Raw genomic sequence first — 25,878 nt, forward strand, 5'->3', positions numbered from 1 at the left:
ATAAAATACGTGAGCTAAGGTTGTGTTTATAAGTGGTTTTAAGTACTCTCATCCACATTACTGTAAATGTATTTCACACACATTCTGATGATTGGAACAATATTTAATTTTCATGCATTAAACATCACTACTTTAAGTTCAGTTTCTTTTTAAATGAATGAATGCTGAGAAGTGACCTCACTGCTTTAAGAATGCTTTATTCATTCAAAATTCATTCAAAAAAATTCATTAATTCATTCAAAATAATTGTAATTATGATTTTTCTTTACCAGGTTTGTTGATTTACACTTGAACAATAAAAAAGGGGTTCCTTGACCCTAAGTATAACAAGATGAAATGGCAGTAAGATGAAAATTAAAATATCTAAACTGACTACTAGTGAAACTTTTAGACATGAGTGAATAGATACGAGTAATAATTACTATAAGCCAGATTCTTCCCTCACTAAACCAGTACTACGCTATTGACTCTGGAGTAACTGAAGGGGAAATGCATAAAATTAACTTATCAAAAGCCTAAGTGTCAAAACGTTACAGAGAAAGTGCATTTTAATTTACCTGAAAACAAATCAGTCCTCAATACAATCCTGTGAAGTAGGAAAACATTCAGAACTATATTTTACAGAGGTGGAAACTGAGGCACAGATCAGTTGAGGCCACAAAGCACATCCGGGGGCAAAGCAGGGGTAAGAGATTGCTGGTTCTCAATCCCACGTTTTCAAGCCACTAGAGCATGTTGACTTTCAGTTTATTATACAGAGAATAATAATGCTGTAATTTTTTTTTTAAAAGATGCTCTATGAAAGTTGACAGGCCCAAAAAAGAATGCAAAGCTTGTCCCACTGCCAAAGACCCAAACAACTTGTATTCTAAATACCCTGTTATTAACAAAACTCCATAAATACCAGTGCTCCAGAAAAAGGTCTGCAAAGTCTTAAACAGCCTGTCCATCCCTGTGTTTTCTTGGCTCACGAGTATGGAGCTGGCAGGAAGGGAGACTATGGAGGTGCAAATGTCACATTTTGTTACGTAAATACATGTTGCAGCAAAACCCGAGCATCTTAGGTTTGTTTTGTTTGGGTCACGTGGCAAAAGGGCCAAAAGTTTAAGGACTACATTCTTCCTCTGGCTGCATGTATGTGGCTCATTTTAATAGGAACCACCTGTGCTTATTTAGCCCCAACTGGACTGCAGCCTTAATTATGAAGCACATAATTTCACTATCAGTTGGGGAACATTCTGCAACAAACTCACTTAAGAAAAAAAAAAGGGTGAGAGGAAAGGAGAGAATATTGTATTTCAGATCTGACCGCCTTTGCGGTCTCTCTAAATAAAGTTATATGTACCATCTATATGTGGGGAGATCAAAGGAAAGGTCTGTAGCATTCAATGTGGTGGTTTTGTTTTGTTTTTTGTACAAAGAGAAATCTCATCTTTAAAACAAGATGTTCCTGAAAAAACAAAGATCAGCCACTTGGTTTTGTACTGTTTGAAAGTGCTGTTTTTCTTCCCTTCTGCAGGCTCAGCCTCAACATATTCCTCTGGATATATGCTAATATAGAACCCACAATAGCAGTTCAAGCAGCTTCAAGATCTCATTTGTCTAGTGCTAGTTGAAAGATGAAAGCCATTTCAAATGTATTTTAGATAATGAACCTGATACTAAATATCTCTGATTCAAAGCTCCTGTACCTTTGCTCCCATCCACAGTGAACTCCATTGTAATTACCCTAGTTAGCACTCTTTATTGCAGTTCAAGTGCTTGGGTTCTCAAGACTGGTTTTGTAAAGTACGTGACAGAACACAAAGGCCAGAGAAACAGCAAGACTACACCAGTTGGAGTAACTTCTATGTTAATAGTTGTATCGAGTGCAAAATCTCCTAAGAACATTCGCTCCAAAACATTATATATCTTGTATCCCTCCTTGCAATCCAGGATACCCAGTTGTGCAAAATTGGTTGTGAAAGGTCTTGGCATGCCGTCCGTGCCATTGTTCATCACTGCTACAGCAAACTGTCCGTTGAACAGGATTCTCTTCCATACTTCAAAATGACGGCTCTGTCAAATAGAAGAATATTGTGGGGATTCATTTTCATTGCCCTTACATCATCATTTCTGAAACTGGATCCATGGAACTCACACACATCCCTTTGTGTTTACAATACTATTCACAGAAACGGTCACCACTATATAATTAACTTAAAAGTAGCACTACTATTAGTTTGCACTTAAGCTGAGTGAAAGCCCTGTGAAACAGATGTGATGGGGGTACAGACCTGATGCAGATGAACAAAATATGGGCTCTCTCTCTTAGCTATTAATTCCCTCAGAGAACAGAAGTGAGAGGTGCTGCTTTAGGGGTTCACTGGATTCCAGATGTTACTTATACTGCAACTAAAAGTATCTAAGGGTATGTCTACGCTGCAGTAGAACACCTGTGGCTGGCCCATGTCAGTTGACTCAGGCTCTCAGGGCTATAAAATTGCAGGGTAGATGTTTGGGCTTGGGCTAGACCCCAGGCTCTGGATCCCTCCTCCCTCATGGGGTCTCAGAGCTCAGTGTCTACACTGCAATTTTATAGCCCCTCAGCCTGAACCCTGCAAGCCCAAGTCAGCTGACAAGGGCCAGTGGCTGGTATTTTATTGCTGTGTAGACATACCCTTAGGTACTGTAGACAAGTGCCTGCCCTGAACATCTTACAATAAGTAGACCTCCTACAGCCAAATGAGACTGTCTTAAGAAAATATTACATCTTGCTGTGTTGGGGAGCATAAATCTGCTCACATTTTTACGTAACAATGGAAGATAAGCAGGGATCAAAATGCTGACTTTTCCAGGTGTTTTAAAAATGTAAGCAAGATGTTATCAATATATCTTTTTTATAATCTTGTGAATTTTGTTCTGTGATGGACACTTACGCTTATTAATAAAGAGCATCTTTTGGGAGGGAATAATCTATAACTTTCTCCCAGAATAAGTGAAGGTGCAATGTAGTAAAATGAGTAAATGATCTCTGATTCTGACAGACTAGCCTTTAAAACTTGAAGCCAGGGCCAGATAGCTTTGTGAAAGAACTGAATGGCACACGCAGATCTTTATATGTTGTCCAGGTTGACCCAAATGTTCTCCCAGTCAGTAGGTGTTGGTGCTGGATGCGTGCATGCTCCAGTATTCATTTCTAGTGTTGCTGATTTTGTGCATCTACTATATTTTGAAACAGCATCAGTGCTGGTTTTGTGCACATTTTTTGCAACTATCTTACATAATGATCCTGCTTTTTCTACATTTAAAAAGTTTTATTGCCTTTGTAGAACTAGAAAATTGCTAAAAATAGGGGAAATAGATTACTTCAATTTGAGTGCTACAAGTAAGTTTTTTACCTGGGGGGGAGGGGGAAATTTCCATTGCCCTAGAGCCTGTATCTATTCCAATGCTGTTAAGTGTCAAGAAAAAATTGTAACAATGTGCCAGTTGTATGGTTCTGCTTTGTGCCTGTGCAGCTACAGCATAGATACAATTCTGTATTTAAGTTGTAAGAATGTTTATACTTTCACTTCATCCGCTGTTGTCAATTATATGATTACCCACCTTTCCAGCAATTCTAAATAATTTTCCATAGTGAGTAAAACGATCAAAAGTTCTGCTTACTGCTAATCTCTTTTTACACATGGGTCCTATTTATCCAGTGTCTCATTCAAACTATCACATAAGACATTTTTCTTGATGTGATTCTAGGCTTCTAAATTAATTTGCCATTCCAGACCGTCAGAACCAAATTCTGCCCTATATTCTGTTATATTCTGCTGTTAAAGCCCTACATCTTCCATCTGATGAGCAGCTGGAGTGTTGCCTAGAAGGTTTGCTGCTGATACTTTTGTTTAGAACGATGCAGGTTCCCTAATAGGTAGAAAAAATGACAAGACCCAAGAGCCTCCTTTTACCTATGCAAATAAGCAGCTCCAAATCTCTATCTCCTGAAAGCAAAGGTGCTCTACATGAAAAGCTCCAGCAGAATGGCACAGTTACTTTTAAATTTAGCAGATGCATTTTATTATTCCTCCAGCTCAACCAGGGCACAGATATCAGAGCGTGTAGCTTGCAGTTAGGAAAAGCTCAGCATAGTTCTTGCACAGTCAGCAAGACAGATGTGTAACTCTAGTACAATTACACTAACATTACCAAGAGAAGAATTTGGCTTAAATAGTTAGGAATTTGTCTGCTCTTGGGAAGTTTCTCTTCAAACCTCAAAGCGTTAGGCTATCATATGCAATATTTGGGAATAGAGAGTGCAACAGGGTGGAGACATCAGCCTGGAAAAGCCACTAGGTTTGACATTGGCTACAAAGGCCACATGGTCTCACCTTATATGAGCCCAAGGCCCATCACCAAAATCTCAGGTCTCTCATCTCTCAGAACCATTCATTTTATTCCCTTAACTGCACTGGAAACCAGCTGCAAGTTGTGATGAATAACCAATACCACAGTTAGGAACTAAATGCATTCCTACTTAACCCATTATGGCTTGAAGATGCTCCGAGGAAGGCAAAAAACTCTCTGGTCCTCTGCCAATTGACCTGTGGGGGAAAAAAATTCCTTCCTGACCCCCTGAACAGGTAATTGGCTAGACCTACGGCATCTGTCAGGCTGGGTTCCCAATCTCATTTTGGGTGGGTAGGGTGGGCTGCTGGAATGGAGCTGAAAGAGGCTCCATATGGTCCCTGCACTGGGCTAAATTGTGGGAGATGAGGAATGCTGGCCAGTCAACACCCCTCTCTCCCAACTGGTCAATGGGTGCCAGAAACTCCCAGTGGGAGGAGCTACCTATTGTCCCTTGGGAAGTGTCTCCCTCCATTGCTACTGGGACTGTCCCCCTTTCACTGCCAGCCCCATCAATTTCTCCCACCCGTTGATGCGGATGGGTGGCATTTTTCAGCAGCTAAAGATTGTGTAATTCCATTCTACAGCATCCATGTAACACCACTGTGTCAACTCTATTGATGTCAGTGAGATTGTTTACTTAATTAGGAACACCATGTGACACTGCATCTAGTAAGATTATAGTAAGTTTCCAGCTACTTTTTCACCCTGAAGAGAGAACATTTGTGTGTTTAACCAAATCAACTCTTAAAATTGACAGGGCTAGAACGTACACATATTTTGCTTTGTGTAACTATTAAGCGATTGAGACATCTCAGTAATGTGGTAATCCTGAAACAATTGTAGTTTTACCATTATGGCAGGATGTGTAGGTAGAGACCAACATAGGCAGAGGTGAAGAATATGTACCATAGCAGCAGTTGCTGATGGTTATGCTATAAAATACTAGTTTTCCCATTTTATGTGTGGAGCAGAGTTCAGATGCTCATACTAGATATGATGGTAAAATGAACTGACCAACTTTCCCCCATCCATCTTTTGAGAGTCTTGGGACTCTCTCTAGAGCCTCAGAGCACTCTAAGCATATATTCGCAAAAAGAAAAGGAGTACTTGTGGCACCTTAGAGACTAACCAATTTATTTGAGCATAAGCTTTCGTGAGCTACAGCTCACTTCATCGGATACATACTGTGGAAAGTGTAGAAGATCTTTTTATATACACACAAAGCATGAAAAATACCTCTTCCCACCCCACTCTCCTGCTGGTAATAGCTTATCTAAAGTGACCACTCTCCTTACTATGTGTATGGTAATCAAGTTGGGCCATTTCCAGCACAAATCCAGAAAACAAAGAAAATAACAGAACGCCACTAGCCGTCACCTTCAACCCCCAACTAAAACCCCTCCAACGCATTATTAAGGATCTACAACCTATCCTGAAGGATGACCCAACACTCTCACAAATCTTGGGAGACAGGCCAGTCCTTGCCTACAGACAGCCCCCCAACCTGAAGCAAATACTCACCAGCAACCACATACCACACAACAGAACCACTAACCCAGGAACCTATCCTTGCAACAAAGTCCGTTGCCAACTGTGCCCACATATCTATTCAGGGGACACCATCACAGGGCCTAATAACATCAGCCACACTATCAGAGGCTCGTTCACCTGCACATCTACCAATGTGATATATGCCATCATGTGCCAGCAATGCCCCTCTGCCATGTACATTGGTCAAACTGGACAGTCTCTACGTAAAAGAATAAATGGACACAAATCAGATGTCAAGAATTATAACATTCATGAACCAGTCAGAGAACACTTCAATCTCTCTGGTCACGCGATTACAGACATGAAAGTTGTGATATTACAACAAAAAAACTTCAAATCCAGACTCCAGCGAGAAACTGTTGAATTGGAATTCATTTGCAAATTTGATACAATTAACTTAGGCTTGAATAGAGACTGGGAGTGGCTAAGGCATTATGCAAGGTAACCTATTTCCCCTTGTTTTTTCCTACCTCCCCCCCGCCCCCCCGCAGATGTTCTTGTTAAACCCTGGATTTGTGCTGGAAATGGCCCACCTTGATTATCAAACCTGGATTTGTGCTGGAAATGGCCCAACTTGATTATCATACACATTGTAAGGAGAGTGATCACTTTAGATAAGCTATTACCAGCAGGAGAGTGGGGTGGGGGGAGGTATTTTTTCATGCTTTGTGTGTATATAAAAAGATCTTCTACACTTTCCACAGTATGCATCCGATGAAGTGAGCTGTAGCTCACGAAAGCTTATGCTCAAATAAATTGGTTAGTCTCTAAGGTGCCACAAGTACTCCTTTTCTTTTTGCGAATACAGACTAACACGGCTGTTACTCTGAAACCTAAGCATATATTGTGATCAACCCGCAGATCCTAGAGGAAAGTCAAACAAATAAGGACAAAAGTTACTTGGAAGCAGAGGCAGAAAAACTCAATAAATTGCCACTTGAATTACACTGTTCTTGAATCCAAATTGATACTGGATGGAGTGATGTTCTCAGCCTCCCAGAAAGGAAAACATTATATGAAGCCTAAACGGCTGTATACATCAGCACAGAAACTGATAGAATAAAAAAAGCCTAACTAAATCCAGATTGGATGTAAGTTGGTGCAACTCCTGTGGAAGTGTCTTGGCCAAATTCACTAGTGACGTAATTAGCAGTGTAAGTTACTTATGGTCAGAAAATGGGTGTAAATTCCATTCATATGTATCCAATGAATGTGTAACCTATGTATGCAGAAAGGGAGGGGGAAGAAAGTGTGGCAGGAAAAGTAATTAGTAATAAGAGTGTGTAGATTAACTTTCCTCAACCTTTCCAGCAACATTAAATAAGTGATTAAAAACAAATCACTACTACATAAGTTTATTACCAAAGGACTAGAAAGGCTGTTTTAAAAAGGAAAAATTCTGAAGCTTCCTTTCTTGGGAAAAAATAAGCTAAAGTTCATATTGCTAAGTGTGAGTTTCTGGCAGAGCTTGGTGATGAGGCATAGCAGAACCATCCTTTAAAAACAACAAACAAACAAAAACATAGAGCAAATTAGGTACCTGTATAATGCGCTGTCCCTGAATCCCCAGAGAATCTTGGTTTATATAAATCAACAGCTTGTTTTGCAAGATGTACTTGGCATCCTCAGAAATTGTCCTTAAATCACTGGACATAAAGAGAGGGGCTGCCAGGATTGCCCACAATGCCATCTGTACTTTTGACTGCTCATAACTCAGGCCAAAGTTACCAATAATCAGCTGAAATAAATCAGATACTGTTAAATGAAACTGTCTGTATTCTAGTAGCGTCTAGGAGCCCTAATCACAAACCAAGATCCCAGTGTCCTGGCACATGACATGGGCTCTTAGGGGTTACTGCAAATGTGACACTCTTAAAAGAATGAAAATGTACACCAAAAGCCAACTACATTACAATTTAGCACATGATCCTGCAAACTCTATATGTGCAGAAATCTTACTGAAGTTAATAGTTGAAAGCTTACAGAACTGGACTGTTACTTGTATTGTCTTTTATACAACATTTGTCCCAAAATGTTTACAGCATTAATTCTATTTCAGAATGAACCATATCTTCTCCTTCATGACAAAATCCTGTTTCCATAATACCTCTGTGCAGACTTGCAAAATTATCTTAAATTTAACAGCCCAGCTATAAAATGTACTTGTCTCCCTTTACACGCCCAGGGTGAGTGAGCGATTCAGATTTTGAAAGGCTACCTTAATTGCCTCCCTTTGACTGTAATATATTTGTTTAAATGTTTACCAATATTTTTCCACTAGGCTATTTTGGAGAGCAGTTTTTGGTAATTAATTATGCATCTAGAATCATAGAATATCAGGGTTGGAAGGGACCTCAGGAGGCCATCTAGTCCAACCCCCTGCTCAAAGCAGGACTAATCCCCAACTAAATTATCCCAGTCGGGGCTTTGTCAAGCCTGACCTTAAAAACCTCTAAGGAAGGAGATTCCACCACCTCCCTAGGTAACCCCTTCCAGTGCTTTACCACCCTCCTAGTAAAAAAGGTTCTCCTAATATCCAACCTAAACCTCCCCCACTGCAACTTGAGACCATTATTCCTTGTTCTGTCATCTGGTACCACTGAGAACAGACTAGATCCATCCTCTTTGGAATGCCCTTTCAGGTAGTTGAAAGCAGCTATCAAATCCCCCCTCATTCTTCTCTTCTGCAGACTAAATCCCAGTTCCCCCAGCCTCTCCTCATAAGTCATGTGCTCTAGCCCTCTAATAATTTTTGTTGCCCTCTGCTGGACTCTTTCCAATTTTTTCACATCCTTCTTGTAGTGTGGGGCCCAAAACTGGACACAGTACTCCAGATGAGGCCTCACCAATGCCAAATAGAGGGGAATGATCACGTCCCTCGATCTGCTGGCAATGCCCCTACTTATACAGCCCAAAATGCTGTTAGCCTTCTTGGCTACCTCAAGCGTGTTCCCAGCCAGGGTCACACATGGCTCCATTTTGCCACCCTTCCTCTTAAACATGTTTGTGTCACAACTTGAGGAGATCATGAAGCATTTTGTACTTTCGTGCCATTGGCATGCTGATTATAATTAAGGGTAGGATTCTGTCACAGAGGTCAAGAATTCTGTTACTTTCTGGGACCTCCCTGACTTCTTCTGGGGCAGGGCTGGAGCACCTGTCAGCCTCAAGGCTTCCGGACCAGTGGCTGCTGGAACAGCTGACCAGCGGCCAGCCCCACGGCAGCCGTAGCAGCAGCCATGGCCAACCCCAGGCCCACCAGAACAGCTGTCTGGCAGCCAGTCCTTGGGCTTAACATTCTAGTTGGATTTAATAAAGGAAGGCAAAAACTATGCCCTCAAGCAACACAGCTACTTATAGGGACAACTTGAAGTGGGAGCCCAATAAACCAGGAGGCTTGGCAGCTCCTAAATGCTAAGCACTGAACTGCAGGAAACCTCTGGTAAACCATCACCAAATGCTGTGGGCTTTTTTTTTATTGTTATGATGGAATAGAGACAGGTAAAGTATTGCAGTAAGTAAACTGCAAAGTATAAATCACTTTGGTGGTATAACAATCCAGCTGTATGTTTTCATGGTCAAACAGTAAGTGCTATGAATTTGGGGCCTTTGCTGCACAATGTGGAGGTCTCCACTACGTATTTGGAGCTAAATCCCCAGCAGCAACAAAGCAGAGTTCAGCACCACTGAGAGGAGGCAGCAAAAGTACCTTCATCCTGGAGCTGGCTAGGGGCTGAACTGTCCTTCAGTGCAAATTAGACTAGCGTGAGACCTGCTCCAGCTTGTAACGGTCTCTTGGGACTGCTGAAGTGCAGCATGCTCCAGCCCTACTCCCTAGGCTGGGAAGGATGATAAAGAGCCAGTGTAGCCAGCCCTAAATCATCTGAAGATTCTTCCATGCCAAGACAAACCACTGCTATCCATTTAAAGAAACTTTTAAGGTTTCTATGCTACATTCCAGTGGCACAAAGAGGCCTTACCATGGGCCAAGATTTAACAAAAAAGTTGCAGTCTTTCTTTATTATGCATCGCTGGGTACGGTGTTCCACACTTTGGTCAGACTGCAATGTGCTTTACTCAGGAATTTCCTTGAAGGCCACTTGGTGCTTTACCAGTGCTGAATGTGCTGTGGAGTGGGTTAGTGTGAGTAAACTACACCAGTGCTCCATTCACTACACTGGTTTTCATTCTGCTGACAGGTGAAATTTAAATTACTGGATTTTAAAATTTCTGAAGCGCTATCTAATTTTGAGAGTTGCAACCTGAAAGAATGGTGCTTGTACTATCCAGTTGGATGAGAAACTGAAGAGCTCTTGTTGACATTTCCTTGATTTGAACTCTTAAGAACAGGAGGCAAGACAGTCACCATGGAAGCTCCCCAGCTGTAACTTGTTCCAACTTTGCTGGTACTGAGAGCATCCTGCAAGGTTCATCTTCCTGAACAAATAGCTGTTTGATCTCAAGAAAAAACTAAAAAGGGATTTTCCACCCGGTGGTTGGGGTGGCTAACAAGGGGATGGCTATTATGTTAGATATTTATTTTTAATATAGGTAACCCAAGGGCCTCAGTGATGAGGCATTATAATTTTAGTAAGAAAAGCTTTTTTACCACATTAATATTTGGCATTCATGTAGAACATTTTTCACTAGATGATCGCAAGGCATTTTATAAACATTAATTCCTAGAAAAAAAGTTAAGGTAGTAAATATGTAGCTACTGATTTAAACGAAAAATATCAGAACATTAGTTATAAAATGTTTAATAGGACATTCTGAGTTAAGGTTAAATACCATTTTGGCTTGAGATCCATGTGTAATTTCTAGCTGAAATTTTTTTCCCTGAGATAGTTAAATGTGAACACTGTCTATATCAGATTTAAATGCAAAGACAGTGCAATCTTAACTACTGAGTTGCCACTATATCTCTATACACATCTCATGCTATAAATACCTCTAATGGTATTATACCATTTTGAAGATGGTTAAATTGCGATAAAAAGAATGCTGCAGTGAGTCAGTGACGGAGGCAGGAGTAGAACCCAAGATTTCTGACTCTGTCCCCTGCTCTAACTGCTGGACATGTTTTCTATGCACAAGTGCATAGTATCAGTCTTGTCCATTGGCTGTTCACGGCTGTCTTTTAGAAAGTCTTACTAAATTATCGTTTTATCAGGATCTATTTAAATTTCAACAGAGAACAAAATATTAAAAAGATAACATCACCATATCTGGATCATTCCATCTTCCTGGGCCAGCTGCAGGTTGCAGTTTATCCTGGTTATTTCCATACCACTCAATAATATTTACAACACTCTCCCAGGAATCCTGGATGTCACCAAAATTTCTCCAGAGGTTACAAATTTCACCAAGTACAGTATAATTTACCTAAATAAAAACATAAGTAATATATTTATATGTATAATACATATGTGATCATCACATCAATGAAATAAATTATTTTATTTCTACAGCCACTGTATAAACTACATTTATTCTGCACCTTTGACCTGTTTCCTGTGCCAGGACTGCTACTGCCATTATAAATCTCTGAGCAACTTCAACAGCTCCCATTCTCGGCTACCTCCTGTTCTCCCTCTTCCCTCCCTTCCTCATCCCCCCTCTTATTCTTCTGCTGCTTTCCTACCAACACTAATTGCTGAGTGGTGGGTCTGCAATAGCAGAAGCCGACTCTCCCCATTGTGACACAAGCATCTGATGCAAAATTAACTGGATCGCTAGGCTTCAGAACTGGAAATACCAGGCGGTTAAATATCATGTTATGAGCTCTCAGACAAACAAAAGTAGGTGGGAAGGACAGTGTATATAAATACCATTTTGTTACAGTTTATACTATATTTAAGTGGTATTTTCCATCACCAAATTCAGAAAGGTATTGATATAAAAACATTTTAAAAAACAAATAAGCTGAATTGGTCTCCAGAAAACCAAATAGGGTTTTCTAAATTTCTAAAGGAATAAAATGTTCCCTAGCACAGAACATATATCTGTGTCATTCTCCAACAGTTTTTTTCCAAAGGAAGAACAACTGATTTTAAGACAGTGGTTTAGTTGCCTTTTGAAAACAGAGACGAGCAGACGCCTTTGCCATACTCTTTTATTTTCAGATGTCATACCCATAATCTGAACAGGAGAGATTGGTATCTACGATGTACAGCTTTCTTCTATAAGCATCTGAAAAGCGGAAGACTTTGGTATTTCATTAGTGCAGTGAGGTTGTTCATCTAACACGGTGGTGCCAGTACGCAGAAATGAATGGAATAGAACAGGACTTGCCTGGCTGGTGTGCAGTTCATTCAAATAAGTTCCAGCCATTTGTCAAGAGCTCCCAGTTAGCTAAATACTGTCAGCTAAGGAGTAATAATATAAAATCAGATAGTGGAGATACCTTTGGGGGAAGCCCTCCTTCATAGGCTGGCCAGCTACATGAGTAAGCGATGGGTCTTCCTGTTTTATTCAGAGCAATGCTCATCTTTGGGTAGCCTAAACAAAATTGAGCACTGGGTTGTAATGCAAGGCAATATTAACATATTACATAACAACAGTAATAGTGTTCTAGTTTTTTCCACTTGCTATTGTTTTACAAAGATAAGAGCAGAGTCTCTTCTTTGGTGAATTACATATGGATGTGAATTATATATGGAACATGGCTAATTAAAGGTTTCCTTTACAAAGATCTTATAGTTACAATTTATGAGCACGCCTGCCCAAAATTGACTGTTTCTGCAGATATAAGAAAAACCATGTTTTGTATATTCCTGTTTTCAAGTTATTCAGCAACAGGCAGATTTCTTCCAAAATAGATGTGGGATTGGAATAATCTTATAGTTCTGAACCAGTGTTTAAGAAAAGAGCTGAATGGCATAGTAGCATTGTACTGTGTTGCCATTAAGGAAGTCTGGGTTTGGGAAAGAACCAAGGACTCTCCTTTTTTAGACTAGCAGAAAACTGAACATCTTGAAGAGATTATGTTCCTGAAAACTCTTTTTGGGAAAAGAGGTGCTGCAAGTACAGGATCTTGCCCCCGCAGTATCTTTAATTGCTAAGCACCTACTATAACAGTCTGGGAGCAGAGTCCTCTTTACCCTATCTGAGACTCACCTGTTTAAAACAAATCAGTCACAATTTTAAAAACAGTCTCCATTAGCACTCAGTGTATACATACAGAACGTAGGTTTCAAAACAGTTGGCTTTGTAACGTCTATTTTCTTTTGCTTATAAAACTTTATACAAAATGTACTGTTGTAATAATTTGGCCTCCAAACTTACTCTAACTGTGAGCTTAATTGTAAGAAGCAAAAGTTCATAATGTCACAACAACAATATATACGGTAGAACCTCAGAGTTAGGAACACCAGAGTTATGAACTGACCAGTCAACCACACACCTCATTTGGAACTGGTAGTACACAATCAGGCAGCAGCAGAGACAATAACAACAAAAGCCAATACAGTATAGTACTGTGTTAAAAGTAAACTACTAATCAAATAAAGGGAAAGCAGCATTTTTCTTCTGCATAGTAACATCTCAAAACTGTATTAAGTCAATGTTCAGTTGTAAACTTTTGAAAGAACAACCATAACATTTTGTTTAGAGTTACGGACATTTCAAAGTTATGAACAACCTCCACTCCTAAGGAGTTCGTAACTCTGAGGTTCTACTGTAACAATAAATGGTGATAGGAAAAGATGCAAAAGGCAGACAAACTGCGCTAGTCAAAACAAAAACACTTACACTGATATAATCCAAGGACTGTGTTAAGAACAAGCCTTGCAAACAAGAGAGGTGCGGAACTGGAAATCAATGGACCAAAACTGGTGTCAGAAACTATGCCTGATTGCTGGACAAAATAATAAGGGGATGGCCTATTTCACCTTTCACTACCTTTTTAAAAGAAAAGACTTTGGGGGAAAACCTGCCTGCAGACTAACAACCACTGCTGACTGGGAGATGAAAGGACTGGAAGAAGCAAGCTTTACCATCAAGGCTTTCTCCTGGGACCCTGGGATTCTTCGTTGTCCTAATCCTGACGGAGATCCTGATGAGTCAGGGCCAGAGAGAGAGGGACCCAAAGGACATCACCACCTACACTAACTAAACCCTAAACATCACCTGGGATGTGAGGCTTTGTCACTCCGTCCATATCCCTTGTATCTTCTCTTTCCTATCCTCCTTCTTTTGCCATCTGTTTAATAAAAGTGTGGCTTATCTGGCCAAGACCATATATTGTGCAACACTGCTATAAGCCTGTGACCAAAGAGGCAGGTGAAAAGCAATGCAATAAACAGGCTGATGCTGGTACAAGCTTGCCAGGTCACAAAGTGGCTAACTAGACATTTGTCATGCCTGTGTTTCTCTAGGAGTGAGGTAGCAAGTGAGAGTCAACACCAGGGCCAGAAGCTGCATTTTCTGCCTTTCCTGTTCTTTTCTCACCCCTTTTGTGTGTGTTTGTTTTATTCTGTTTTTTAGAAAATGGGATCTGACTTTAACAACAACAGCTCCAGCCCATCTCAACTAACTTTCTCTTGTTTCCCTAAAAGGATAGTTTTAACTAAAAGACTTTCAAACTGTTTTTTTTTCTTTTAATAACTCTACAGCTAAAGGGAATAAGGGATATTGTTAAAATAAAAGGGTTATTTAATAGTTTACATAACTGTGTTCCTTCTTTTTCTTAACCTTTAATAAAAGGTTAAAAAGATTTTATTGGTGTGTTTGTCATGGTACTAGGCAGGTTGAGGTCTCTGTATTCCAAAACCTCAAACTATGTTAACTGTTAATGTTGGACAGTGACAGAGTCCTGTTAACACACTTGACACTCTGGACATATTTATTCCATCAAGATTAATACAACAGTATCTTAATAGACAAAAATATTCAATGCTTCACATTTGCCCCCAAACTTTTTTATTTATATTTTTGGAGCTGTAGCGAAATCCCTTCATCCATTCTGTGTTATCAGTGAGTGGAAAAAACATATTTTTTGTTGTCTTAAAAAAACCAAAAGCCTTTGATAACACTTTTTGAACAGGGCTTCAGCACAAAGGGTTGACTTTTACAACTTGGCAAGCAGGCCACCATTCTCATTGAGGACTCATATCTTTGCTTTGTTTAATAAGATGAATTTGGTTGAACAAATTTATGACTTTTAAAACTTACTGAGCCACAAGCATTAGAACACTATGCTAAGGCTACAGATCTGAACTTAAACATAGGGAGATGCACTGCACATCTTTTGAGGATGCTCAGGATCTCTTATGTGGAGTTTTTAAAATCTTTCACCTGAAGCATCATTCATTGGCTGCAATTTGAGATAAGATATTAGATATGATGGGTTGACATGACCAATAGTCCTATTAAAATGCTATATTGAAAACGAGAAGGGGACTGAGAGGAGAGATGGGGTGGCAGTGGGAAGCAGACCCAGAAAGAGAGGGGCACAATCCCGTAGACTTCAGTTGGACGTTTGAGTGCTCAAGGAATGCAAAACAAGGGCCTTATTTTGAATCCTGTTTCTTGAGTAGCTACTTAAAATGAGCTAAAAGCTGCATTATGAAGGGGATGGGAGGAAACTTCATTCAGATAAAACAAGATCATGAGACATCACAACTCAATATTGAGCTTAATGAGTATAAATTCAGATTCACCCAAAACTAATAAACATATAAACAGAAATTATTTGGAGATGAAAAACAGCGATGAAAAGCAAACTTACTACTTCACAGAACTTGAAGATTTCACAGGCTTTTTAAAAAATGGGATATCCAAGTTTAAGCAGCTTCACTTAAAAATAAAACAAAACAAAACTCCTGAGCCAGCCTTTCCCTTGTTCAAAGATTAATCCTAAGAAACAAACCTATTGCTTTAACAGATGAGTTGGAATAGCAGCCATCAAGCTTCAGCATGTCAACTTCCCATTCTGCAAATGTTTTGGCATCTGTATCAATGGTGTCCAGTGTGGTCCCAGGGTAACCACTGCAGGTGTAGTTACCCATGTCACTATAAATTCCAAATTTCAGCCCTTTGGAATGTACCTGATAAAGCAAATGAAAGTAATTCTGATTAGTTTATGATTTCAGTGTATTTGTCTTCTAGTACCCATTGATGCGAAATCTCTCTTCTGTTTGTTAAACATCTCCATTATTTTTCTGAATTTAGATTTCTCTTGGATGCTCTCTTGTGAGATCTCTGTCTATTTTGGTAATGATGTTCTGAGAGCCTTTGCATACCAGAGTCCTAAAAAGCTGATTGTTGTGTAGTAATGGCTGCTTTGGATTCATGGTGAAAAATACAGTTAAAAGGTGAATTACCTGGCCTTTCATATGTTGCCTTTCATGCAAGGATCTCAAAACAGTTCACAAGGATTAGGATGTAGATAAGCATTGTTATACACATTTGGTAGAAACAAAACAGAACGGTTAAGTGACTCACCCTAGGCCACACAGTAAGTGGTACAAGTAGGAACAGAAACCAGGAATTGTGGCTCCCAGTTCTCTGTGCTAACCATTAGTTCCCTGCCTCTCTGCAAAATATGGCTTTCATTCCAAATACACACGAAGGGCTCCATCCTTCAAACACACACATGCTTATTATTTACTTCAGTGTAACTATCCAAATGTGTAAACTGGTAAGCACGTGTGAAACTCTGCAGGATTGGGGCCTTGCTGGGTTCCACTGTACACAACCACATTGTGTAATTGACCCACTGTACAGAATAATGCATCTTTGCTCATTTGTAAATATATCTACTTTCCTTTCAATTCTAACCCAGAGCATGTTAATATATTCCTAAGGAATAACAGTTGATTAACCCTAAGTGTCTACTGATCATCATCCATATGTGCAGGTGCAATGAAAATCCAATATGTATTTCCCTTAGAGATATGCGTAGTATCATTTACATGTATTACAATTAAGCTGTTCCCTGTAATTTTTCTAGCTTAACATTTATTAGTTGTCATTTAAGTGAATTCTACAGTATGTTATATGTATCCTTTTCTAATAACAATTTCTTTAAATAACTACATTCAAAAGAAAATGGCATTTTTAGCATCTACATCTGAGATACAACATTGAGAAACTAGTGTTTAAGTACATGTATTTTACTTAACTTACATAATCAGCAAGAGCTTTAATACCACTTGGAAACCTATCTGGGTCTGGCTGAAGTCTGCCCTGGGAATCCCTTTCCTTTGCAGACCAGCAGTCATCAAGGTTCACATATTCGTAACCCAGCTCCTTCCATCCATCTTCTGCCATCTTGTCTGCCATACTTTTGATCAAGTTCTCACTGGTAAAAAACAGAAGATTGCATTAACAAAGTTGTTGAAATGTTACATTTTACTTTTTTGTATGTGTCTGCAGGGACCTCAAAGGGTCAGGACCTCACTTTTACATCTCCTCAGAAAAATGGCAATTCCAACCAAACAATACCACTTCACACCTTGCTGGCTGGCCACTGATTCAGAACTGAGTCACAGAGAAAATAGCTCAATTCTGGTTCACCTGTACTACTTCTTCCAGCTCCTGAACTTAGGGACCCCTTCCAGGTATGTAGTAACCTGTCCCTCCTTAGTCTAGAACAGTGATCACCAACCTATGGATTGCGATCGACTGGTCGATCCTAGAGACTCTCCCAGTAGATCCCGATCTCTGGTGGTGTGGCGGGGCTGCCGCTAAGACAGGTTCCCTGCCTGCCCCGGCCCCACGCCGCTCCCGGAAGCAACCAGCACAGCCCTGCGGCCGCATGGAGGGGCAGGGGTCTCCGCGTGCTGCTCCTGCCTTCAAGCACTGTCCCCACAGCTCCCGTTGTCCAGGAACGGCCAATGGGAGCTGCGGGGGCAGTGCCTGCAGCGAGGGGCAGTGCGCGGAGCCACATGACCCCAGCCCCAGGGGCTGCAGGGAAGCATTGGCCCCTTCTGGGAGTGGCGTGGGGCTAGGGCAGGCAGGGAGCTTGCCTTAGCCTCGCTGCGACTGCCACCTGGGAGCCGCCAAAGGTAAGTGTTGCTCGGCAGGAGGTTGCATCCCAACTCCCAGCCCCCTCCTGGAGCCAGCACCCCAAGCCCCAACCCTGTGCCCCTTCCCCCCTCCTGCACCCTGTACCCCCTCCTGCACCCCAACCCTTGCCCAGACATGAGCCCGCTCCCAAAGCCAGCACCCCAAACCCCCTCCTGCACCGAACCCCTGTCCCAGTCCTGACCTCCCTCTCAGAGCCAGCACCACATACCCCCTCCTGAACTCCAACCCCCTGTCCCAGCCCTGACCCCCCTCCCAGAGCCAGCACCCCATACTCCCTCCTGCACCCCAACATTTTGGAAATCAGAAGTTATATTTAATTTATATTATATGGTATAGTAATCTCATAGTAGCCTGCCTTATAATCATTTGATTTAGAAACCTTCCCATTTTAAATTTCAACCATTGTTTTATATACTTAACAGGTTGAAAAAAGGGGACTTGGCCAAAAAATTTCCATCTTCAGCTAGGTTCTTTGTCAGGGTTATAGAAGCAGCCAAAATATTTGTCTCCTTGGCTACTGCTGTGCAAACATTACTAAGTTGATCATAAAACATTTCCTGTTCTGTGAATTATAGGAAAGTAATACGATCTTAACAATGTTAATACACTTAAGCATTTTACATACTTAGCCTTTTTAGTGTCAAGTCTAAAGTTCAGCTTGCTTTGCTTGTATTTATTAATACAAAACAATGACGAATACTCTCTCCCTCCGTTAATCTGAAGCAGGCTCTTAACAATAACATTTCTGAGATATAACAGTAGAGGGAGTTCTCTCAATGTTTCCTAGCTAATTCTGTTCTGATTCTAGTTGTGTACATGAACATTATTTCCTTCCTGTTGTAGAAACATAGAATTTCCAGCTTCCTTCTTTAGGAAGGAAATTTTGGCCACCTCTCAAAATGGTAGCAGTGAAACACTCTGGTTTTGTCTCAGTACTTTTCTGACTGGGAAACACAATGATCTAGGAAGTCCATGAAAGCTTCCACAAATGAGATTTTAAGATTAAAGGATAAAAACATCTCTTCATAAGAGAATGGGGAAGGAGGAAAAACTAAATCTGACAAGAATTATTTGAACAAAAGACTCAGATGAAAAAAGGGGAAGAAAAAATATAAGAACCTTCAGTAAATGGTGCAGGACTAGAATTACTATACTTGAGGCCATCTTACAACAGCTATTCAACCATTCTTCTCCTTTGAGTTGTAAAGTATTACATTTCTTTTGTAAATAAGCTGATTAAAATAAGTGAATTGAGAATTTTTTATTCAAAATCTTCTTCTAATCTAGTGTAACTGACCGAACCTGGATTTATTCTTATCCTAAAATCTTACCTAAATCTATGTAGGCACTTATATTACCCCTATCACCATGGCATCTAGCCACCAACATTCTATGTACTTAATATTATTAGAAGTGTTACTAAGGAGGCATCACTCTCACAAATGTTGTAGTAACATTATATTTGTACCAACACTGCTTGTGGTCTTCTTTGTCTTTTTTATATGGGATAAGACAGACAAAACCTGAACAGTTTGTTCAACATTCTCTTAACTCTAGCACAAAGTTTGAGAAGTTTCCTACCTGTGATATTTAGAACTCTTTCACAGCCATTCTTGATCAATTATCTCACCTGATGCAGTTTCCAGGATCAGCTTTGCAATTGGTATTGCATCTAAAACGTTCCCAAGGCAGCCAGCCCATTGGTGGAGTCCTTAGTAAACCATTATCTAAGGATGAACAGCAGGCAGCCAATCCCAACAGGATGCTCAGAGGAGGCAGCAACATGATTAACAGGACAACTATAAATCAGAAGAATGGATCCAATTAATATTTTCACTTTTAGCACATCTGTTGTTCAAAAACAGTCCTACAATTTAACTTGTTCTTAAATGCTAGTTATCTGTGTCTTAGGTATTTCTGGGATCCTAGCAACCAGGTATCTGAGGGACACCAAGGCATAGAAAATAAAAGATTTCAAAGGCTGATCATGATTAAACATGGACAAATCTAAATATACAGGGGGACATTTCCAAACCTTTGAACAATGATTTATTTGTCTCTTCAATTATCAATAGGAAATTTGCAGCTAAAACCCATTAATCACATTGAGAATACATCATGATAAATATAATTGCACAGTTCAAAGATCAAACTCTTCTTCCAAATATTAATACATTAAATCCTTCAATATTACTTTTGAGTAAACACTATATTGCCATTTGTTTGCCATTAAAATGCATATAAAGCTTGCATGAATAGCTTTCTCCTACAAGCTTCGTAAAAAATGTATATCAGCATACAACATACAGTTTTAATTTTGGCTGGTGGATCTCTCTTTCACCTTACCATTCAAAGGCTGACCTGGGGCAAGGACCTTACCTTAGGTTGAAGATGCGAAATATGCAACTCCTTTGGGGTAAACTATTTTCAGTACCAAATTTGTTTTAATGTAAGTGGCATAAGGCTGAAGAAAGGGATTGGTTACAATATCTCACACTTCTCACTTGCTCTCAGGTCTTCACTGCTTTTGCTTTCTCTAGTTTAGATGATGAGTAATCAAATCCTACTCCCAGGGTATGATTGCCATCACCAATGATGCTGGAGCACAAATGGAATCAGTGCAAAGACAGAGAGAGAGTCATAGATAATTCCTGGGACTCTGTATGTTACAGAACGTTTGACTTTGGAAGGAAATGGTTGATAAAAAGAAAAAAATTATTTTTCTAATAACTGCAAGGGTAATTGACATCCTTCTACATCTCTCTGTGTGTTTCTTTTACTCTCTGTCTGGTACTATCAAAACTACATTGCAGTCTTAATTGGATGAGCATTTAAAAACAGATTTTCTTCTCTATTGGGTTATTAAAGGCCCCTACATAACAACACATGTTTCTCCCAGTATTCTTGCCCAAAATTTTCCTTAGTCCCTTCTGTTGTGAAGTGTGCTAAATTGATTGATTGAAAGACACAGTAGAACCTCAGAGTTACATGCACCAGAGTTATGAATTGATTGGTCAACCACACACCTTATTTGGAACTGGAAGTATACAATCAGCAGCAGCAGAGACAAAATATGTAAATAAATAAATAAAGCAAATACAGTACAGTACTGTGTTAAATGTAAACTACTAAAAATAAAGGGAAAGTTTTTTGAAAAAAAAAAAGATTTGACAAGGTAAAGAAACTGTTTCTATGCTTGTTTCATTTAAATTAAGAGGGGGGGTTTTCTTCTGCATAGTAAAGTTTTAAAGCTGGATTAAGTCACTGTTCAGTTGTAAACTTTCGAAAGAACAACCATAATGTTTTGTTCAGAGTTACGAACATTTCAGAGTTACAAACAACCTCAATTCCTGAGGTATTCATAACTCTGAGGTTCTACTGTAGGTGCATTTCATATACGTAAAAAGAAAAGGAGTACTTGTGGCACCTTAGAGACTAACCAACGTAGTTGAGCATAAGCTTTCGTGAGCTACAGGTCACTTCATCAGATGGGCAGATTAAAACTGTATAACATGCAACAATGCAAACTGAAACTTCCTCATTTTGTTTAAAATAAAATTCCTTGCAACAACATTTTTTCTTAACTATGAAAGTTGTTACTGTTGCCACATGAACTATACTTACACAAGAAGTAAGTTAGATGCATCAAAAGTGAGAGAGAAAACATAATTATCCAAACGTTATAGAAGAGTTAATGATCAAGTATCTCACCTATACCGAAAGCAGGCAGGCTGACCGATCTGTTCCTGGGGAGATCTTCATTAGGAAAAGAAGACACGTGTGATCCCCCTTGTTTTAAATGGAGATTAAAAAAAATTAATTCACAGATCTGCCTTCCACAATTTATTCTTTTGATTTCACTGGATCACTTATCTCATATTACTGGACCTAAGTAAGTTACATTTAGTGTAAGATCTCCCCCTCTCTGAAGGTACAATAGAATATTCCAACAGCTTTCCATCTGACATATTTGCTCTCCTAGTAGGAAGCAGAAAAGGAGGAAAAATTCCTTTATCAATCTTGGGGGTGTCATAAATATAAAGGGAAGGGTAAACCCCTTTAAAATCCCTCCTGGCCAGAGGAAAAATCCTCTCACCTGTAAAGGGTTAAGAAGCTAAAGGTAACCTCGCTGGCACCTGACCAAAATGACCAATGAGGAGACAAGATACTTTCAAAAGCTGGGAGGAGGGAGAGAAACAAAGGGTCTGTGTCTATTGGTACGCTGCTTTTGCTGGGGATAGAACAGGAATGGCGTCTTAGAACTTTTAGTAAGTAATCTAGCTAGGTATGTGTTAGATTATGATTTCTTTAAATGGCTGAGAAAAGAACTGTGCTGAATAGAATGACTATTTCTGTCTGTGTGTCTTTTTTGTAACTTAAGGTTTTGCCTAGAGGGATTCTCTATGTTTTGAATCTAATTACCCTGTAAGGTATCTACCATCCTGATTTTACAGAGGTGATTCCTTTACTTCTATTAAAAGTCTTCTTGTAAGAAAACTGAATGCTTTTTCATTGTTCTCAGATCCAAGGGTTTGGGTCTGTGGTCACCTATGCAAATTGGTGAGGATTTTTACCAAACCTTTCCCAGGAAGTGGGGTGCAAGGGTTGGGAGGATTTTGGGGGGTAAGATGTGTCCAAACTACGTTTCTCAGTAAACCCAGTTAGAGTTTGGTGGTGGCAGTGGATATTTCAAGGACAAAGGATAAAATTAATTTGTACCTTGGGGAAGTTTTAACCTAAGCTGGTAAAAGTAAGCTTAGGAGGTTTTCATGCAGGTCCCCACATCTGTACCCTAGAGTTCAGAGGGGGGGAGGAACCTTGACAGGGGGATTCTACAGTGTCCATCACGATAGTATCTAAGTGCTTAAGTAGTCAAAGATCCAACTGTGCCAGCACCAATGGCTATTGTGCTAGCATGTGTGTTGGCCCCAACCGTATCTCTGAAACTGAAACTATTACTAAACACAATAATCTAATTCCAGCCCTCATAGTTGTATTAATTCTCTCTTTTATGGCTGCAATTGTCTTGGCGTAATGGTACCACAGAGAATGAGGTTCTAAGGGCTGAATGCTGACCCACTTCTGAAGGAAAGGAAATCCCTAAACACAGGATAACTGTTACCTTCATATGCAACCGGGTACCTCAAGAAGAGAAATTGGTCTATTCATCCTTGTTGTCATATTCAGGATCATTCAGTAAGGAAATCTGACCAAGTTTCAGATTACTGCTAATTCTGCCCACTGTTTCTCTCTCTTGCTCACCCTCTTTTCTTTCTATCTTTCCTCTCTTTGTGTCTCTTCCAGTCTGCATTTACCTCTCAAAAAGCTCCCATTTTCTATTCCTTCACACTGGACTGTAATCACGGCAATTTACTGGTGTCAGCCCCAGCTTGTGCTCGTGCAGCATGCCTAAATTAGGGATTTGTAGTGGTTTAACTATACTGATGTGAATTTCCTTGATGTAGATGTAACACTGAGAAACCCCAGTTGTTGGCGGGCAGGATCAAACTGGGGACTTCTGGAGCTAAATACATGAGCCTCTACTGCAGGGGTGGCCAACCTGTGGCTCCGGAGCCACATGAAGCTCCGCGGCGGGGGCTTCAGAAGTTAATATGCAGCTCCTTGTACAGGCACCGACTCCAGGGCTGGAGCTCCAGGTGCCAACTTTCCAATGTGCCGGGGGGTGCTCACTGCTCAATCCCTGGCTCTGCCACAGGCCCTGCCACCACTCCGCTCCTCCCCTCCCCTGAGCCTGCCATGCCCTCGCTCCTCCTCCGCCCCTCTCTTCCCCACCCTGAGCCTCCTGCATGCCATGAAACAGCACGGGAGGTGCGGGGAGGGAGGGGGAAGCGCTGATCGGCTGCCGGTGGGTGGGAGGCGCTGGGAGCAGGGTGGCGGGGAAGGGAAAGCTGATGGGGGTCTGCTGACGTATTTCTTTGGCAATGTACATTGGTAAATTCTGGCTCTTCTCAGGCTCAGGTTGGCCACTCCTGCTCTACTGTATGAACTAAAAGCCAGATGGCAGACTCCTTAATCTCTTTTTCTAAGTGGTCTCAGGGCCACTAGATGGGACACAGCACCACACCCAGGAGGTGTGTGGGTTACATAGACAGGACCTCAGTTTGTATGTATAAGGTATATCCTATTACTTGGGATGAGTTTCAGTTGATATGTTTTATTTGCATTTTGATTTTCAAAACAAAATCAGAAATGGGTAAAAAAACAGTAGCCAATGGAGTTTGTAAATAGTTATGTACCATCACACAGGAGTAAAACCTTTTATAACCCTGATCTACGGTATATGACTGGGGCTATGAAATAAAAAAAAAAAAAATTAGCCTTGCAACAGCACAGTGGGTGTCACTCTCTTATTACTCCCAAGACCACAGCCAGTAGTATCAAAGAAGTGTTGACCTGAGTGCTTTCAGCACTCCACTTATATTTAATTAAATATATCAGCACTGCTCAGAGTGTATGGGAGTGAGGTCAAGGAAGGGCAAATGGCATAGTTAAAGGGAAAAACACCTCTATTTTTAGTAATGGACTGCTATAAGGGAGGGGTAGGGCTTTCTAGCTTCCCTTGTGCATAGATTAGCCATTCCCATGGCACCGTGTATGAAAATACAATGCTATGCTCATTTCAAGTTCCAGAAACCTAGGAGGGAAAAAATTAAGATAGACTGACTCAAAAATAGACTAAAACTGGAATTTATGACTTCCCATACCAGCTCAGACTATTTGTCCATCAAGTCAAGCATCCCACTTCCAACAGTTATTTAAGCAATGCTTCAGGGGATGTGAAACTCCCTTGTAGTTGTACAATGCTATGGAATCCTTCCTGAGTTCTGCAGGCAATCATTCTATGCCACAAAAGGTGATGTTAGGTGGTCTGATTGCACCAGGAGCATGTGTGTGTGTATGTGTGTAGCTCTCACTGTGTTGTAGGTAACAAGGGGGAATCATGCACAATACTGCTTTCCAAACCAGAATGTGAGGGCTACTCGATTTGTTTGCAGGATGGAGTTATACTTTCCCTTATTTTTAACCTATTCACATCACATACAGCAGTGGGTTACCATGCAGGACCATGTCTGAAACAAAGACATCATCGTGAAGGCTGCACATTTCAAGCCCAGCATTGTCACTACGCGGGAGAGATCATAGGCACGGTTTGACACTTGTGCCTCCAGTTGTACCTGTGACAGACTGGCTGGGCTTGTGTCCGCCAGTGCCACGCAAAGGGACAGCACAGTGCCCCCCACCCTGTCCCTGTGACAAAGCATGGCAAATGGCATCAGGAGCCAATGCCTCGGAGGCGTGATGCTGTGGGGCGAGATCACCCCAAGCAGGACAAAGGCCTGGCGCCACTTTGGGCCCCCTGGGTGATGTCATAATGATGCATGCCGCAGGCTGACCACACTGTGGCGTCATGGGGGCACGCCCACATTCTGATAGCACCATGGCAGCCAGGTTTATGCCACACCAGAAGGCAACTTCTTCCCCCCACTGCGGTGCGCCCACGTTGGCAGGACACCGTGGCGCCGAAGCACCACCCGCTCTCTTCAGGCCCGACCAACGGTCACGTGGTGCAATGGCGTGTGGGAGGCGGAGCGAGAACCCGACACGGGGAAAGAAACCCCCCCTCCACATCCCGCGCATGCGCAGTGCTGTCATTGCCACTTGAACCGGCCACCACCCCGCACATCGCAACGACAGTTGGCGGGGTTGGCGAGGAGACAGGGGTCGAAGGCAGAAAACAGTACCTATGAGGGGGGTGGCCCAAGCGATGCGAGCCAGTACTAATTACAGGGTGGTGCGGACAGTCTGGCACCCCGTGCTTCCGCTTGATTCCTGAGGGGGCGGTGTGATGGTGAACCTAAGCCAATCGGAGATTCAGAGACGGCCGGCCTCCGC

The 25,878-nt window shown here is 41.0% G+C and overlaps 1 protein-coding gene across 3 annotated transcripts; it reads right to left on the reverse strand.

Annotated features, from left to right (window-relative positions):
* Nucleotides 1–274: 274 nt before the first annotated feature.
* On the reverse strand, nucleotides 275–25,816 carry LOC311526934 (alpha-N-acetylgalactosaminidase-like). Of its 3 annotated transcripts, XM_084640401.1 has the most exons (9): nucleotides 25,728–25,816; nucleotides 21,676–21,753; nucleotides 19,595–19,763; nucleotides 17,062–17,236; nucleotides 15,803–15,980; nucleotides 12,338–12,432; nucleotides 11,155–11,316; nucleotides 7,472–7,669; nucleotides 275–2,058 (listed from the first exon to the last, which is right to left on the reverse strand). In XM_084640401.1, exons 3-9 carry the CDS (start codon nucleotides 19,747–19,749, stop codon nucleotides 1,744–1,746), a joined length of 1,278 nt encoding a protein of 425 aa, XP_084496527.1. In that variant the 5' UTR covers nucleotides 19,750–19,763; nucleotides 21,676–21,753; nucleotides 25,728–25,816; the 3' UTR covers nucleotides 275–1,743. The 3 variants fall into 3 exon arrangements, with proteins under 3 accessions (XP_084496527.1, XP_084496526.1, XP_084496528.1); XM_084640400.1 differs by lacking the exon at nucleotides 25,728–25,816 and having other exon boundaries at nucleotides 21,589–21,677; XM_084640402.1 differs by lacking the exons at nucleotides 11,155–11,316; nucleotides 25,728–25,816 and having other exon boundaries at nucleotides 21,589–21,677.
* Between the last annotated feature and the right edge of the window lie 62 nt (nucleotides 25,817–25,878).

This window comes from Lepidochelys olivacea (assembly GCF_965140295.1).
Source record: "Lepidochelys olivacea isolate rLepOli2 genome assembly, chromosome: 10".
Taxonomy (NCBI): domain Eukaryota; kingdom Metazoa; phylum Chordata; order Testudines; family Cheloniidae; genus Lepidochelys; species Lepidochelys olivacea.